Source organism: Rana temporaria, chromosome 9, assembly GCF_905171775.1.
Source record: "Rana temporaria chromosome 9, aRanTem1.1, whole genome shotgun sequence".
NCBI classification, from domain to species: Eukaryota; Metazoa; Chordata; class Amphibia; order Anura; family Ranidae; genus Rana; species Rana temporaria.
This window is the reverse complement of record NC_053497.1, coordinates 177,221,692-177,238,364: the sequence shown is the minus strand read 5'-3', so window position 1 is coordinate 177,238,364 and position 16,673 is coordinate 177,221,692. Positions and strand designations below refer to the sequence as shown.

Here is a 16,673-nt window from a genome sequence, read left to right as displayed (position 1 = left end):
TATCAGTAACAAATTGCAAGTGCGGCGGCTTCCGCGTCACGAAAACGTATTTGTTGCAAGGCTGCGTTACTGTGATTTAAGGGAGAAAGATGTTTACATTACGACCCCAATTTTTGTATTTTTTTTTTGTGCGGCAATACCAGAATTTTTTATTTTTTTTTGCACCCTTGTCCGCACAAAAAAAAAAAAACTTTGACAAATGCTAAACCCTGCATGAGGTTGCCCCCGTAGCCAAGCTGCAGTGTTTTATACAGTTATAATCTTGTTACCGCTACATTGATGCTGCCTCCTCTTATATTCATCATCAACACTCAGCTCTTCCGAAGTGTGAAGAGCACATAAAAAAAAAAAAAACATCGTATGCCAAAAAAAAAAAAAAAAAAGCACATCTGCTCAATTTATATTCTTTTTTTTTTATTTAATTTTTTTTTTTTTTTTTTTTTAGAATTGCACCAACAAGGTAACATTGCGCTGACAGCAATTTTGCATGACCACATCACTAGATTCTGGATTTTTTTAGACTGTGTGTGTGTGTGTGTGTGTTGAGTGCTTCACCCCCCCCCCCCACTCCACAAGATGTTATGGTACTACAAGTCCCAGCGTGTTTTTCAGCAGGCTCAAACCTTGACGACGTTTCAATAAAAAATAAATAAAAAAAAAGGATTACCAGTCTAATAAATCGATTGCAATGCCTATTTTGCCAGCTGCAGCATCCCCAACCATTGGCGAAAACCCCCCCCCCAAAAAAAACGACCAATTCCAGCATTACCGGCACGCTGGGACTTGTAGTTCTACCATAGCTGGAGTACCACTGTTTTGCTGCATGCAATGTTTTTTTACTAATATATTTCATCCATAGGGACCCTACGGGGCCACTCTAAAAGGGGGGGGGGGGGGGTTTGCCGGTTTCTTGTAGTCCATCATCAACCATCGTAGATTGTCCAACAATTTTCGTACCTTAGACCTTGTATCTAGTACCGATGCTTGGAAAACTGTGTCAGCCAATTACATAGCTAGATGCAGACATGTAAAGGTTAAGCAGTTAGGACTGTGAATTTTTTATTTTTATTTTTTTGGGGGGAGGGGGGGGGGCGGATTTTGGAGGAATCAGTTAACCCCCACCTAAAAGGCTTCATTATTGCAGCTGCCGTAGCCGGAAAAATGCAGCCAGATGGGTGATCTTTCGAGAAAATGACCATTAAGGTTGTTGCATTAGCCCAGTGTTTCTCAATTCCAGTCCTCAGGCCCCCCCCAACAGGTCAGGTTTTCAGGATTTCCATTATTTTGCACAGGTGATTTGATCAGTTTCACTGCCTTAGTAATCACCACAGCCTTTTCATCTGAGGGAAATCCTGAAAACCTGACCTGTTGGGGGGGCCTGAGGACTGGAATTGAGAAACACTGCATTAGCCAGATGCAAGGGTTAATAGCGACCCCCCCCCCCCCCTCCGAATTTGTTGATTTTTGCATGCATATCTGCTCTTTTATGAATTAATCGATTCATTGATTGCAATAAAATGCGTCCAGTTGCATCCTATGAGATGTACCGGGAGTCTAGGTGGATGGAATAAGTCACCCCACGCTGGCGCAAGGCATTTGCCCCCCGTCTGCACACGGTTGTTGCATTAGCCAGATGCAAGGGTTAATAGTGACCCCCCTCCGCTCGAATTTGTTGATTTTTACATGCATATCTGCTCTTTTATGAATTAATCGATTCATTGATTGCGATAAAATGCGTCCAGTTGCATCCTACGAGATGTACCGGGAGTCTAGGTGGATGGAATAAGTCACCCCACGTTGGCGCAAGGCATCTGCCCCCCCCGTCTGCACACTGCAGACCCGCTGCTGATGTATTGTGTCACTGGTGCAGAGAGAGAGAGAGCTTGCGATCTGTCAGTGGTGAGAACCCCCGGGCATGGGGGGGCGGAGGGGGGGCATCGCTGTGTTTTTCTTATGCCCGACTGGCAGCCGTATGGAAGTGGCAATGCACACCGCATGCATGGGTGGCTGGCGCCCAGCTCTGCAACGGAAAGCTAGCCTTCTCCTTTCCTCCTGTGATACAAAATATTCAAAATTATTCAAGTGGAAGGTGAATATGTAAAAAAAAAAAAAAAAAAAGCAGTTGATGGGCAGGTAGAATTAAATCCCCCACCACCACCACAATCCTTTTTTTTTTTTTTTCCTTTATGACTTTTTTGCGTCTGAGGTTCCAGCCTGGAGATTTGATTTTGTGGCTTTTTATTTCTGTCATGATGGAAATGTCATTGAGACTAAAATATAAATCCAAGTCGTATTTTTTAGTTTTATGTGACATTTCCAATTGCAGATCATGGTCCTCATTTATTACCGTCACTTAGGTCAGTTTTTCGGCAGTGGCGTTCCGCAGGAGAAATGTCACGTCCAGATTAACCCATTCCCTGGCAGCAAGCGCTGAGCCTAACGGGGGAGGGGGGGGGGGAGCTGTTTTAAATGATATAAGGTGATCAATAAAGAGAGCTTTGAGATCCTTATGAACCCATGCTAGGGTTTTCGTGTCCAGATGAACCCCCTCCTTAGCTATAATCATTGAGTTTAACAGGGGGGCTCAGTTATAGATGAATATAATGGATCGATGAGGATGGCTTTAAGATCCTTATGGATCCATTCTTGGGTTGACATGTTCGGATTCAGCCTTCCTTGGGATCTCCATGAGAGATACATATAAAGGAACTGATGAAGATGGCTTTAATATCCCCTTATGAACCCATTCTAGGGTTGCCATGTCCAGATTAACCCCTTTTTGTTGTAATCAATGAGTTTAACAGGGGGGCTCAGTTATAGATGAATATAATGGATCGATGTAGTTGGTTTTAAGATCCTTATGGACCCATTCTAGGGTTGCAATGTCCAGATTAACCCTTCCTTGGTTGTAATCATTAAGCTTAACAGGGGGGGCTCAGTTATAGATGAATATAATGGGATCGATGAGGATGGCTTTAAGATCCTTATGGATCCATTCTTGGGTTGACATGTTCGGATTCAGCCTTCCTTGGGATCTCCATGAGAGATAAATATAAAGGAACTGATGAAGATGGCTTTAATATCCCCTTATGAACCCATTCTAGGGTTGCCATGTCCAGATTAACCCCTTTTTGTTGTAATCAATGAGTTTAACAGGGGGGCTCAGTTATAGATGAATATAATGGATCGATGTAGTTGGTTTTAAGATCCTTATGGACCCATTCTAGGGTTGCAATGTCCAGATTAACCCTTCCTTGGTTGTAATCATTAAGCTTAACATGGGGGGCTCAGTTATAGATGAATATAATGGGATCCATGAGGATGGCTTTAAGATCCTTATGGATCCATTCTTGGGTTGACATGTTCGGATTAAGCCTTCCTTGGCTGTAAGATTTACTTGGGATCTCCATGAGGGATAAATATAAAGGAACTGATGAAGATGGCTTTAAGATCCTTATGAACCCATTCTAGGGTTGCCATGTCCAGATTAACCCCTTTTTGTTGTAATCAATCAATGAGCTTAAAAGGGGGGGGGGGCTCAGTTATAGATATACATAATGGGATCGATTAGGATGGCTTTAAGATCCCTATGGATCCATTCTTGGGTTGACATGTTCGGATTAAGCCTTCCTTGGCTGTAAGATTTACTTGGGGTCTCCGTGATAGATACTGTAAATATAAAGGGACTGATGAAGGTGGCTTTAAGATCCTTATGAACCCATTCTATGGTTGCCATGTCCAGTGTAACCCATTTTAGTTGTAATCAATGAGCTTAACAGGGGGGGCACAGTTATAGATTAACATAATGGGATCAATGAAGATGGCTTTAAGATCTTTATGGATCCATTCTTGGGTTAAGCCTTCCTTGGCTGTAAGATTTACTGGGGGTCTCCATAATAGATAAATATAATAGAATTGATGAAGATGGCTTTAGGATCCTTATGGACCCATTCTTGGGTTACCATGTCCAGAATAACCCCTAGTTAGCTGTGAGGACTCAGTTTAACTGGGGGGGGTCTCCATGATAGATAAATATAAAGGGATCGATCAAGATGGCTTTAAGATCCTTATGGACCCCTTCCTGGGTTGTCACGTTCAGATTTATCCTAACCTAATTGTAAGGACTGAAACTTAAGGGGGGGGGGGGGCGTGCGCTTAGTTATAGATGAACATAATGGGATTGATAAAGATGGGTATAAGGTCCTTATGAACCCATTCTAGGGTGGCCATGTCCAGATTAACCCCTCCTTAGCTGTGAGGACTAAGTTTAACTGGGGGGGTTTCCATGATAGATACATATAATGGAATCACTGAAGATGGCATTAAGATACTTATGGACCTATTCTTGGGTTGACATGCTTGGAATAATCCTTCCTTGAGTGTAAACATTGAGCTTAATGGTGATGGGAGGGGGGTGCTTAGTTATAGATATAGTTCTAGACATAATGGGATTGGTGAAAATGTGTTTGAGATCCTTATGAACCCAATCTAGGGTTGCCATGTCCAGATCAACCCTTCCATTGCTGTAAGTTTAACTGGGGGGGGGGGGCTCCATATAAATATAATGGGATCAATGAAGATTGCTTCAAGATCTTTTATGGACCCATTCTTTGGTTGCCATGTTTAGGTTAATCCTTCCTTGAGTGTAAACATTGAGCTTAACAGGGGAGGGGGGGGGGGAGACTCAGGAATAGATGGACATAATGGGATTGATGAAGATGACTTTGGGATCCTTAGTTATACATGAACATAACGGGATTGGTGAAGATGGGTTTGAGATCCTTATAGACCCAATCTAAGGTTGCCATGTCCAGATGAACCCTTCCTTGTCTGTATGGTGACTTTGGGAACCTTAGTTATACATGAACATAATGGGATTGGTGAAGATGGGTTTGAGATCCTTATGAACCCAATCTAAGGTTGCCATGTCCAGATGAACCCTTCCTTGGCTGTATGTTCAACTGGGGGGTCTCCACGCTAGATAAATATAATAGAATTGATGAAGAGGGCTTTGAGATCCCTATGGACCTCTTCATGGGTTGCCATGTCTTGACTAACCCTTGATTGAGTGTAAGCCCTAAGTTTAACAGGGGGGCTCAGTTATAGACGAGCATAATGGAAATTGATGAAAATGGTTTTAAGACCCTTATGGATGCATTCTAGGGTTTCCATGTTTAGATTAACCCTTCCCTGCCTGAAAGCAATGAGCTTAACAAGGGCCTATGTTATAGATATATAATGGGATTTTAGATCCTTTTGAACCCTTTCTAGGGTTGCCACCTCTAGATAAAACGTTCCCTGCCTGTAAGAACTGAGCTTAACAAGGGGCTATGGTAGAGAAGAATGTAATGGCATTTGAGATCCTTTTGGACCCTTTCTAGGGTTGCCCCCTCTGGATAAACCCTTCCCTGCCTGAAAGCACTGAGCTTAACAAGGGGCTATGGTATACTATAGATGAATATAATAGGATTTGAGATCCTTTTGGACCCTTTTTAGGGTTGCCGCCTCTAGATAAGCTCAGTCCTTACAGGCAGGGAAAGGGATTAACAGTGGGGCCCAGTATAGAAGAATATAATGGGATTGATGAGGATTGCTAAAAGATGCCATATCCAGAGTAACCCATCCCTAACTGCAAGGATTGAGCTTAACAGAGGGCTCAGTTATAGATGAATATAACAGGATCATTGAGGATAGCTTTGAAATGCTTATGGACCCATTCTAGATTTGTTATGTCCAGATTAACTCTTCCCCACCTGCAGGGACAGAGCCTAACAAGGGGAGAGGGGGGCATCTTAGCTCTGGTATAGATCAATAGAAATAAAAATGACAAAATGAGGCTGCCATGTCCAGATGAACCCTTCCTTGGCTGTATGTTTAACTGGGGGGTCTCCATGCTAGATAAATATGATAGAATTGATGAAGATGCCTTTAAGATCCTTATGGACCTATTCTTGGGTTGCCATGTCTTGACTAACCCTTGCTTGTACTGAGCTTAACAGAGGGCTCAGTTATAGATGAATGTAACAGGATCGATGATGATTGCTTTGAAATGCTTATGGTCCCATTCTAGGGTTGACATGTCCAGATTAACCCTTCATCACCTGCAGGGGCAGAGCCTAACAAGGGGGGGGGGGCATCTTAGCTTTGGTATAGATCAATAGAAATAAAAATTGATAAAATAGCTTCGAAATCATTATGGACCCATTCTAGGGATGCCAAAATAACCCTTCCTCACCTGTAGGGGCTGAGCCTTAACGGGGAAAGGGGGAATCTTGGCTCTGGTATAGATCAATAGAAATAAAATTGTCAAAATTTGCTTTCGAAAATTGTTATGGACACGTTCTTGGGATGCCATGTCTACATTAACACTTCCCCATCTGCAGGGGCAAAGCCTAACAAAGGGGGGGCATCTTAGCTCTGTTATAGATCAATAGAAATAACAAATTATAAAATAGCTTTGGAAATCATTATGGACCCATTCTAGGGATGCCAAAATAACCCTTCCTCACCCGTAGGGACTGAGCCTTAACAGGGAAAGGTGGAATCTTGGCTCTGGTATAGATCAATAGAAATAAAATTGACAAAAATTGCTTTACGAAAATTGTTATGGGCACGTTCTAGGGATGCCATGTCCAAATTAACCCTCTCATCTGTAGGTACCGAGCCTAATGGGGATGGGGGCGGGGAGGGGGTGGACGGACTTAGCTCTGGTATAGGTCAATAGAAATAAAATTGACAAAAATTGCTTCGAAAATTGTTATGGAGACGTTCTTGGGATGCCATGTCCACATTAACCCTTTCCCACCTGTAGGCACTGAGCCTAATGGGGATGAGGGCAGGGGTGGGGGTGGGGGGGGTTTGAGAGGTGCCCGGACTTAGCTCTGGTATAGATTGATAGAAATAAAATTGACAAAAATTGCTTCAAAATTGTTATGGACACATTCTTGGGATGCCATGTCCACATTAACCCTTTCTCACCTGCAGTCACTGAGCCTAATGGGGATGAGGGCAGGGGTGGGGGTGGGGGGGGTTTGAGAGGTGCCCGGACTTAGCTCTGGTATAGATTGATAGAAATAAAATTGACAAAAATTGCTTCAAAATTGTTATGGGCACGTTCTAGGGATGCCATGTCCAAATTAACCCTCTCATCTGTAGGTACCGAGCCTAATGGGGATGAGGGCGGGGAGGGGGCGGACGGACTTGGCTCTGGTATAGGTCAATAGAAATAAAATTGTCAAAAATTGCTTCGAAAATTGTTATGGAGACGTTCTTGGGATGCCATGTTCACATTAACACTTCCCCACCTGCAGGGGCAAAGCCTAACAAAGGGGGGGGGGGGGGGCATCTTAGCTCTGTTATAGATCAATACAAATAAAAAATTATAAAATAGCTTTGAAATCATTATTGACCCATTCTAGGGAATGCCAAATTAACCCTTCCTCACCTGTAGGGACTGAGCCTTATCGGGGAATCTTGGCCCTGGTATAGATCAATAGAAATAAAATTGACAAAAATTGCTTTCGAAAATTGTTATGGAGACGTTCTAGGGATGCTATGTCCAAATTAACCCTTTCTCACCTGTAGGCACTGAGCCTAATGGGGATGGGGGCGGGGGGGGGGGTGGCAGGTGGAGGGACTTGGCTCTGGTATAGATCGATAGAAATAAAATTGTCAAAAATTGCTTCGAAAATTGTTATGGACACGTTCTTGGGATGCCATGTCCAAATTAACCCTTTCTCACCCGTAGGCACTGAGCCTAATGGGGATGAGGGCAGGGGGGGTGGCAGGTGGAGGGACTTAGCTCTGGTATAGATCGATAGAAATAAAATTGACAAAAATTGCTTCGAAAATTGGTATGGACACGTTCTTGGGATGCCATGTCCACATTAACCCTTTCCCATGGGAGGTGGACGGACTTAGCTCTGGTATAGATCGATAGAAATAGAATTGATTAAAATTGCTTTGGACCTTTTCTGCAGTTGCCCATTGAATCAGAAGGAAAAACACTGCGTCAGTAAGACTCCGACAGCCCCACAAATTATATTAGCTGAATATTCTCCAGCAACCAGCTGAAAAAAATATATCAGTCAGTCAGTAAATCTGTAATGTGATTACTAGTTGTCAGTAAAGGATGTCAGTAAATCCAGACCCTACAATTTGGCTCAAGCCTGTTGCCTGTCTTAATTCACCTTTTGACTTCCTGAGCCTTATAACTAGTCAGTAAAGATAACGCGCCCCTTCTATCTGTCAGTAAAATCCATCAGCCTACATATCTTTTTTTTATTTATTTATTATTTTTTTGCCTAGCGATACCTGAATCCCATCCCCTTTTACCTGTTGTGCTCCTTCCCTTTCATCATAATGTATCTAAATTATTTTAAATGTTACAAATAAAAATTAAGCCTTTGGAAGAAGCGTCAGGTCCACGGAGCTGGCAGAGCGGGGGTTAAGCCATTACCGCATTAAAAACATGATGTGTCCTTAATTATACATGTAAATGAGATCAATTCTGTTTAATCTCAAGCGCAATGCATCTGTTTTCATTTGTACTTTTAATACGTATGAAATCATCGCTGCATATGCAGAGATAGGAGTAAAAAAAATAAAAAACCCCCCCCCCCCCCCCCAAGACGTATAAATAGCAATTATATGACGCTCGCATCCCCATATACAAGCTGGATTTCACCTACAAATAGAGCACAATGTGCCCCCGATGTGTAATACGGCTATAATGTACTGATGCTACACTGCAGTTAATCTGGAGTAATGGTAGAGTATGTTGGATGTACAGCATCTTATTAAAGGAATGAGGGAACGGCTTTTCCAAGATAGGAGCTTATTCCTCGCCACTGTTTTTTTTTTTTTTCTGTACAGAATGTCGTCTTTTTTTTTTTTTCTCCCCTTTGCAAGCAATTTGTGTTTTAAGACTTTTTTTTTATTTTCTTGTTTACATCTAAAGTAACTCATTAAACATGAATGCTAAACAAAAAAAAAAAGCAAAGAATCAAAAAAAAAAAAAAAAAAAAAAAAAAAAAAAACAAAAAAAAAAAAAAGCAAAAGAAAAAGAGAAAAAAGAAAAAGAAAAAGCAAAAAAAAAAAGAAAAAGAAAATGCAAAAAAAAAGAAAAAAGAAAAAGAAAAAGCACAAAAAAAAAAGCAAAAGCCTCAGGTGAGATGAGCTTGTTCTTTGTTACGTCTCCCAATAACCTGCCATTGTGTTTTTTTTTTTTTTTTTACTTAAAGACGAAACGTGTAAAAAAAAAAAAGGCAAGCGGGCTCTATTTTTTTCGATTCCACACGGAGCTGTCATCGATTAATTTTCACTTGTCAATCATGGCTCGGTAGCATGTCATACTTAAACTGTTGCTTTGGAAAACTCTTTATTCTGCAAGTCGACAGAAGTCTATAAATGCTCCGCTTTGCAACTCGTTGGTGATAATAAGCTGTAGAGTTGGGGGACCACTGAGTATAAACCGGATGTTGGTCCTGCCACACCCTGCGAATGGCCCACTGTATGGTCAAATCCATCTACAGTATATCTATCTATCTATATATATATATATATATATATATATATATATATATATATATATATATATATATATATATACTTCAGACATTGCTCCTACCACACCCTTCAAGTGGCCCACTGTATGGTAGGATCAGCGACTGGATATACTCAGTGGTTTTTATATATATATATATATATATATATATATATATATATATAATTTGTATACATATAATCCTATATTTTTCAGACATTGAGTCTACCACACCCTGTAAGTGGATATATATATATATATATATATATATATATATATATATATATATATATATATATATATATTTATTAGATTTCAGACATTGGTCCTACCACACCCTTCAATTGGCCCACTGTATGGTAGGATCGGCCACTGGATATACTCAATGGTTTTATATATATATATATATATATATATATATATATATATATATATATAATTTGTATACATATAATCCTATATTTTTCAGACATTGGGTCTACCACACCCTGTAAGTGGTCCATTGTATGTTCAAATCAATATATATATATATATATATATATATATATATATATATATATATATATATAGTAAATATAAATATCCTATTCATATATTCCAGACATTGCTTCTACCACACCTTAGAAGTGGCCCACAGAACGGTAGGACCAAGATCTGGATATACTCAGTGGTTTTATATATATATATATATATATATATATATATATAAAAAAATTATATATATATATATATTGCAGACCTTGGTTCTACCATATCCAAGCTCTTTATTACAAAGATTAAAACAAACTATAACAAAAATATAAGCACTGTGCCACATTGCCAGCCATATCAGCATCTGTCACATAGAGATGCGGTGAAACATTGCAAGCCATATCCACATTTGTCACATGAACAGTATAATGACGGGATGCATGATCAACGCGTTTCGGTCTCTATGCTTCCTCAGGATCCACACCCATCTATCTATCTATGTATATATAGCTATCTATATATCTATATCTAGATATATAGATAGCTATATATATTTATCTATATATCTATATTTAGATATATATGTGTATATATCTCTCTCTCTCTCTCTCTATATATATATATATATATATATATTCCAGACATTGGTCTTACCACACCCTAAAGTAGCCAATTGTATGGTCAAATATACAGTATATATATATATATATATATATATATATATATATATATATATATATATATGCATGCAGTCCATTTAATAATGCTGACAGGGGTACCAAATCATTTGTTTAGATATGTTAGCAATCTATCAGGCTTATGTGAGGTAGAATGTGGCCATCAAACCCTGTGAAATAAAAGATGCCCCCCCCCCTTTCAAGTAGACAACTTCAAAAGCGTATCTAACCCCAAAAATAAAAATATAATATATTGCATCATAGACGAGGTGGTTGCATTAGTTTTCTTTATTCGGGCTCCTTAATTTCACACCTCCCACCCCTTTGTGTCTACACCCACTTCCCCATGGTGTCTGTAGAAGGAGCCATGGTTATCTCAAAGATTGGACTTCAAACATGTCTGCCATTGTTCGTCTCCATTACATGGTGAATTGATGGGACTAGTAGCTTACAAGAAATTACCATTTATCCTGTCTTTTCAGCTCACAGGACAAGGACACTTGCATTTATGGCCAGATCAACAGGTATTTTTTGTACTTGCTAAAAATGTATTTAGTCTGAAAAAAAAAAGAAAACTCACAGAGCCACCAAATCTATGTAGTAATGTGTTATATATTTGTTGTGGGGTTTGGATATCCTTTAAGGTTTTGTTTTTTTTTGGAAACTCTGCCCAGAAGCTTTAGAAGAACCCATAGGTTTTACTTAAAAAGCTTAGATTCTATACCTGCCTGTGTTTCTTCCTAACCACCAAATCAAGTTCAAAGATGGTCTAATTGGGTATTTGAAGAGAACATACGATTATAGTAGGCCATGGTGGGTGAAAGATTACCGAACTTGTACCACACAGCATTCTGGGAGCTACAGTGCACCAGATTGGAGGCAAAACATATTAACCACCCATTGCAGAGCTTTGGTTTAAGTCTTCACAAGATACTTGCCAAATTTAACCAAAGAGTTGAGGGTTGCCTTTGTTCCTTTTAAGCCCTTTAATAGAGCCAACATAAAGTTTCCATACATGTACAATAAATACAATTTATTACAAAATAATATAAGAAGTCAACGTGGGGCGTTAAATAGGATTCTCTGTGTGGAAATGAAGTTTGGGGAATTAGGGGGCAAAATGCATCAACCACTCAATGCGGAGCTTTGGTTTATCTCTACAAAGTTGTTGGCCAAATTTGACTAAGGAGTTGATTGTCGCCGTTATAAGATTTAAACCCCTTTATATAGAGTAATATAAGGAGTCAACCTGGCAAGCAAAATAGAAGGTTCTGTATGCAGATGAAATATGGGAGATTGTGGGCAAAACATATCAACTACCCAATGTAGAGATTTGGGAAAACCTAGGGACAAAAATGCACCAACTACTCAATACAGAGCTTTGGTTTAACTCCACAAAGTTTTTGTGCAAATTTAACTAAAAATGTGATGGTTGCCTTTATAAGATAGAAGCACCTTTATATATAATGCTGTAAGGATTAAACATGGGAAGCAAAACATAATATTATGTATGCAAATGAAATATGGAGCATTGGGGGCAAAACATATCAAGCACCCAATGTAGACTTTTGGTTTAGCTGTACAAAAAAAATTTGGCCAAATTTGACCAAAGAGTTGAAGGTCTCCTTTATCTGAGATATAAACCCTTTATTATAAAACAGCATAAGGAGTCAACGTGGGGGAAACGAAATAGAATGTTCTGTATGCAGATACAAATTGGGGATTGGGGCAAGTGTACCCACCACCCAATGTAGAGCTTTGGTTTAACTCAGTGGTTCTCAACTCCGGTCCTCGGGACCCACTAACAGGTCACGTTTTCAAAATAACAGAAACGTTTAAAAAAAAAACTGAAATACAGTTATACAGGTGATATCATGGTAATATTTAAAATCTGGCCTGTAAGTGGGACCGGAGTTGAGAACCACTGGTTTAACTCAACACAAGATATCGGCCAAATTTGACCAAAGAGTGGAAGGTCTCCTTTGTCTGTTATATAGAGGGGTGTATAAGTAGTCAATGTAGGAAGCAAAATAGGATATTCTGTATGTAGATGAAATATGGGGCATTGGGGAAAAACATATCAACCACCCAATGTAGAGTTTTGGTTTAGCTCTACAAAAAAACTTGGCTAAATTTAACCAAAGAGTTGAAGGTCTCCTTTATCTGTTGTGTTTATCTGTTATAAGCCCTTCATGATAAAACAACATAAAGAGTCAACGTTGGGGAACAAAATAGAATGTTCTGTATGCAGAAACAAATTAGGGGATTGGGGCAAATGTATCAACCACCCGATGCAGAGCTTTGGTTTACCTCGAAACAAGATATCGGCCAAATTTGACCCAAGAGTGGAAGGTCTCATTTGTCTGTTATATAAACCTCTCTATATAGAATAAAATAAGTAGTCAATGTAGGAAGCAAAATAGGATCTTGTGTGTGCAGCTGAAATTTGAGAGATTGGGGGCAAAACTTATCAAACACTCAAGGCAGAGCTTTGGTTTAGCTTTCTACACAGGTTATTGGTCAAATTTGACCAAAAGGTTAAAGGTGGCCTTTAACTGATATAAGCCCCTTCATACAGAATAATATAGGAAGTCAAAATGGGAAGCGGAATAGGATGTTCTGTATGGATGAAAATATGAGGGATCGGTGGCAAATATATCATGTTTTGGTTTAACTCTACAAAAAAAATTAGTCAAATTTAACCAAAGATTTGAAGGTCTCCTTTGTCTGTTATAAGCCCCTCCATATAGGATAAAATAAGGAGTCAACGTGGGAAGAAATTATTTGAGGAAATGGGAGCAAAACCACCCAATGCAGAGCTTTGGTTTAACTCTATACAATTTGTTGGTCGAAATCGACCAAAGATTCAAAGGTTGCCTTTGTCTGTCATAAGCTCTTCATTATATCCAGCACGTTTCTAAATATGTACAATAAACACTAGTTAACAATAAAAAAAATATAAGAAGACAAGGTGGAGAGCAAAATAGGATTTTCTGTATGAAGAGGAAGTTCGAGGGATTGGGGAGCAAAATTTAGAAACCATCCAATCTTTAGCTTTGGTATCACTCTACTCCAAAGTTTCAAACTATGTACAATAAACACCAGTTAACAAAAAAAATAGGAATTCAAGGTGGAAAGCAAAATAGGATGTTCTGTATGAAGATGAAGTTTGAGGGATGGGGTTAACAAAACGTATCAACCACCCAATGCAGAGCTTTGGTTTAACACTATACAGGTTATTGGGCAAATTTGACCAAATTTTTGGAGGTTGCCTTTGTCTGTCATAACCTCTTCATTATATCCAGCAAGTTTCTAAATGTGTACAATAAACACTAGTTAACAAAAAAAGGTAGAAAGGATGTTCTGTATGTAGAGGAAGTTTGAGGGATCGGGGGCAAAAATGTAGAAATCACCCAATGCAGAGCTTTGGTGTAACTATACAGGTTATTGGACACATTTTTGGAGGTTGCCTTTGTCTGTCATAACCTCTTCATTATATCCAGGAAGTTTCTAAACATGTACAATAAATTAACAAAAAAAATTCTAAGAGGTCAAGGTGGAAAGAAAAATAGGATGTTCTGTATATAGAGGAAGTTTGAGGGATCGGGGGCAAAAGGTAGCAACCACCCAATCTTTAGCTTTGGTAGCACTCTACTCAAAATGATTTGCCAAATTTGAGTTGAAGGCTGTATATAGAGGAAGTCTGAAGGATCGGGGGCAAAAGGTAGCAACCACCCAATCTTTAGCTTTGGTAGCACTCTACTCAAAATGATTTGCCAAATTTGAGTTGAAGGCTGTATATAGAGGAAGTCTGAGGGATCGGGGGCAAAAGGTAGCAACCGCCCAATCTTTAGCTTTAGTATCACTCTACTCAAAATGATTTGCCAAATTTGAGTTGAAGGCTGCCTCTGTTACACACGGTTCATTAGAGCCAGCATACAGTATCTAATTGTGTAATAGATGCCAATTAACACAGAATAATATAAGAAAGTCAACGTGGTCGGCAAAACCGAATGTTCTGTATGAAGATGAAAATTGGGGTATGGGGCAAAAGAGGTTATTTAGCCACCAAATGGAGCTTTGGTTCCACTCTAGAAATTCAACCAGTGTTGAAGGTTACCTTTGTCTGCTATAAGCCCTTCATTAGAACCCGGCATGCCGTTTCTAAATGTGTACAATAAACGCCAATTAACACAGAATAATATAAGGAGTGAACGTGGGAAGCGAAAATAGGATGTTCTGCATGCAGATGAAAAAAAAATCATAATTAATACAGATGCGAAACATTTAATGTCATAACTTTCGCCTCAACAAGACTGCATGTCAACAAATTTAAGAGCGAATTTCTTGTAGCTTTGTACTGTTCAGAGACCAATTAACCCTTGGTTCTTCCAATTAATATGTAGAAAATAATGGGTTCACTTCAAAATCATCATAATTAGTGGTAAAGAAAAAGAAAAAAAGGCACTTATAACTCAGAAATATCACACTTCCCCATAGTATTTCTTTTTTTGTTTTGGTTGATTGTTGAGGTTTCGAAAATATCCAAGATATCTCCGATAAACTTCAGTCCGTCCATTAATCAGTCTGCGTGTTAGAGTTTATGTTGTTGATTTACTTTGGAAAGTTTTTCATAATTTTGCACTTTATTAGTTGTGTTATCCATTTTGTTTTTTATTTATTTTTTATTGAATGTTATGTTGCATCAAACTTTTTTTTTCTTTCTGTAGTTTTGCCTTGTTATTGTGTTGTTGCTTTTTTTTATTTATTTTTTTATTTATTTTTTTGCATTGGTGTTTGGTTGTAGTTGTTGTTTTGTCGATTTTATGTTGGGCCTTTATAAACTGTGCACGTCTTTGCACCTTATTAATGTTGTCTTGCAGGATAGCCGAATACTCTTACGGACACCAAAAGAAGTCCAACAAGAAGAAGAAGATCAGCAAGAACGACATCCGCCTGGTGCCTCGCGACGTTGAGGAGACAGACAAGATGAATGTGGTGAGCTGCTCCTCCCTTACCTCATCGCTAAATTATTTTGACTACCACCAGCAGACGCTTCCTCTCGGATGCCGCCGCACGGACAGCACTTTCCTTAACGTGGAAAACCAGAACACCAGGAACGCAGGGTCCAATCACGTCTACCATCACACCTTCACCAACCAGAGCCCGCCACAACCCGACCTCATCATCAATGGGATGCCCCTTCCGGAGGTGAGTAGGCTGACCAATAACCTTCTCTTCTACTAGCTACGTGTTGTTGTTGTTGTTTGCAGCTTTGTTTACCCCCCCAAAAAATGCAACGTGCATTCTGATTGGTGCGTTTTCTTGGAGGCTTGATCAGCAGGCAATGGCCTTCTCTTGAGGAAATCCCGTGGTTGGTCAACTTTTTATTTGGCATTTATTCTTTATGATTTTTGATGGTGCATTTTAAACTGGAATTTTACAAAAGGAAGTTTCAGAAACATTTGAATGTCGAATTTCGAAAGCATTTTGTACATACGCCAAAGATTTAAGATTTGTTGGATTGTTACTTATTCTATTTGTATTCGGAAGGTGAAGAAACAAAGATTTATGTTTCTTTTTTTGTAAGCATGCTTTATTGTTTGATAGCCAGCTGTAAATTTCTCTATTGCTGAGAGGCTGCCATTGATTGCCCTTCTGAAAAAGTTACCTCCCTGGCCGCAACTTTGTTCAGTACTTCTGAGTTACTTAGTTGCAACAAGCATGCAGCCAGTATGCCGGAGTAAAGTCAGAATGCTTTACGTGCAATCTTGCTTTGAGTAACGGAAGCCTTATGCCTTGTACACATGCTCGGGCTTTTGCCCATCCAAATCCCATCGGAATTCTGACCAACCGAGTAAAATAGAAAATGTTCTATATCTAAACTTCGACGGAATTCATTGGAATATCCGATGAAAAAACTCTGATGGGGCTACACACCATTTCGAAATATCCAATGGAATAAGTCAGTCGGACTGTAC

At 39.3% G+C, this 16,673-nt stretch overlaps 1 protein-coding gene across 7 annotated transcripts in view; it reads left to right on the top strand.

Moving 5' to 3' along the window:
* PCDH19 (protocadherin 19) overlaps nucleotides 1-16,673 on the top strand; it is a 239,243-nt gene that overhangs the window by 4,263 nt on the left and 218,307 nt on the right. For 3 of the 7 annotated variants that reach the window (XM_040325032.1, XM_040325031.1, XM_040325037.1), the window contains exons 2-4: nucleotides 446-460; nucleotides 11,175-11,216; nucleotides 15,576-15,903. In XM_040325032.1, the coding sequence (XP_040180966.1) occupies nucleotides 446-460; nucleotides 11,175-11,216; nucleotides 15,576-15,903 (385 nt within the window). The remainder of the gene's footprint in view (nucleotides 1-445; nucleotides 461-11,174; nucleotides 11,217-15,575; nucleotides 15,904-16,673) is intronic. The other 4 variants (XM_040325036.1, XM_040325035.1, XM_040325033.1 and 1 more) reach the window with 3 other exon arrangements.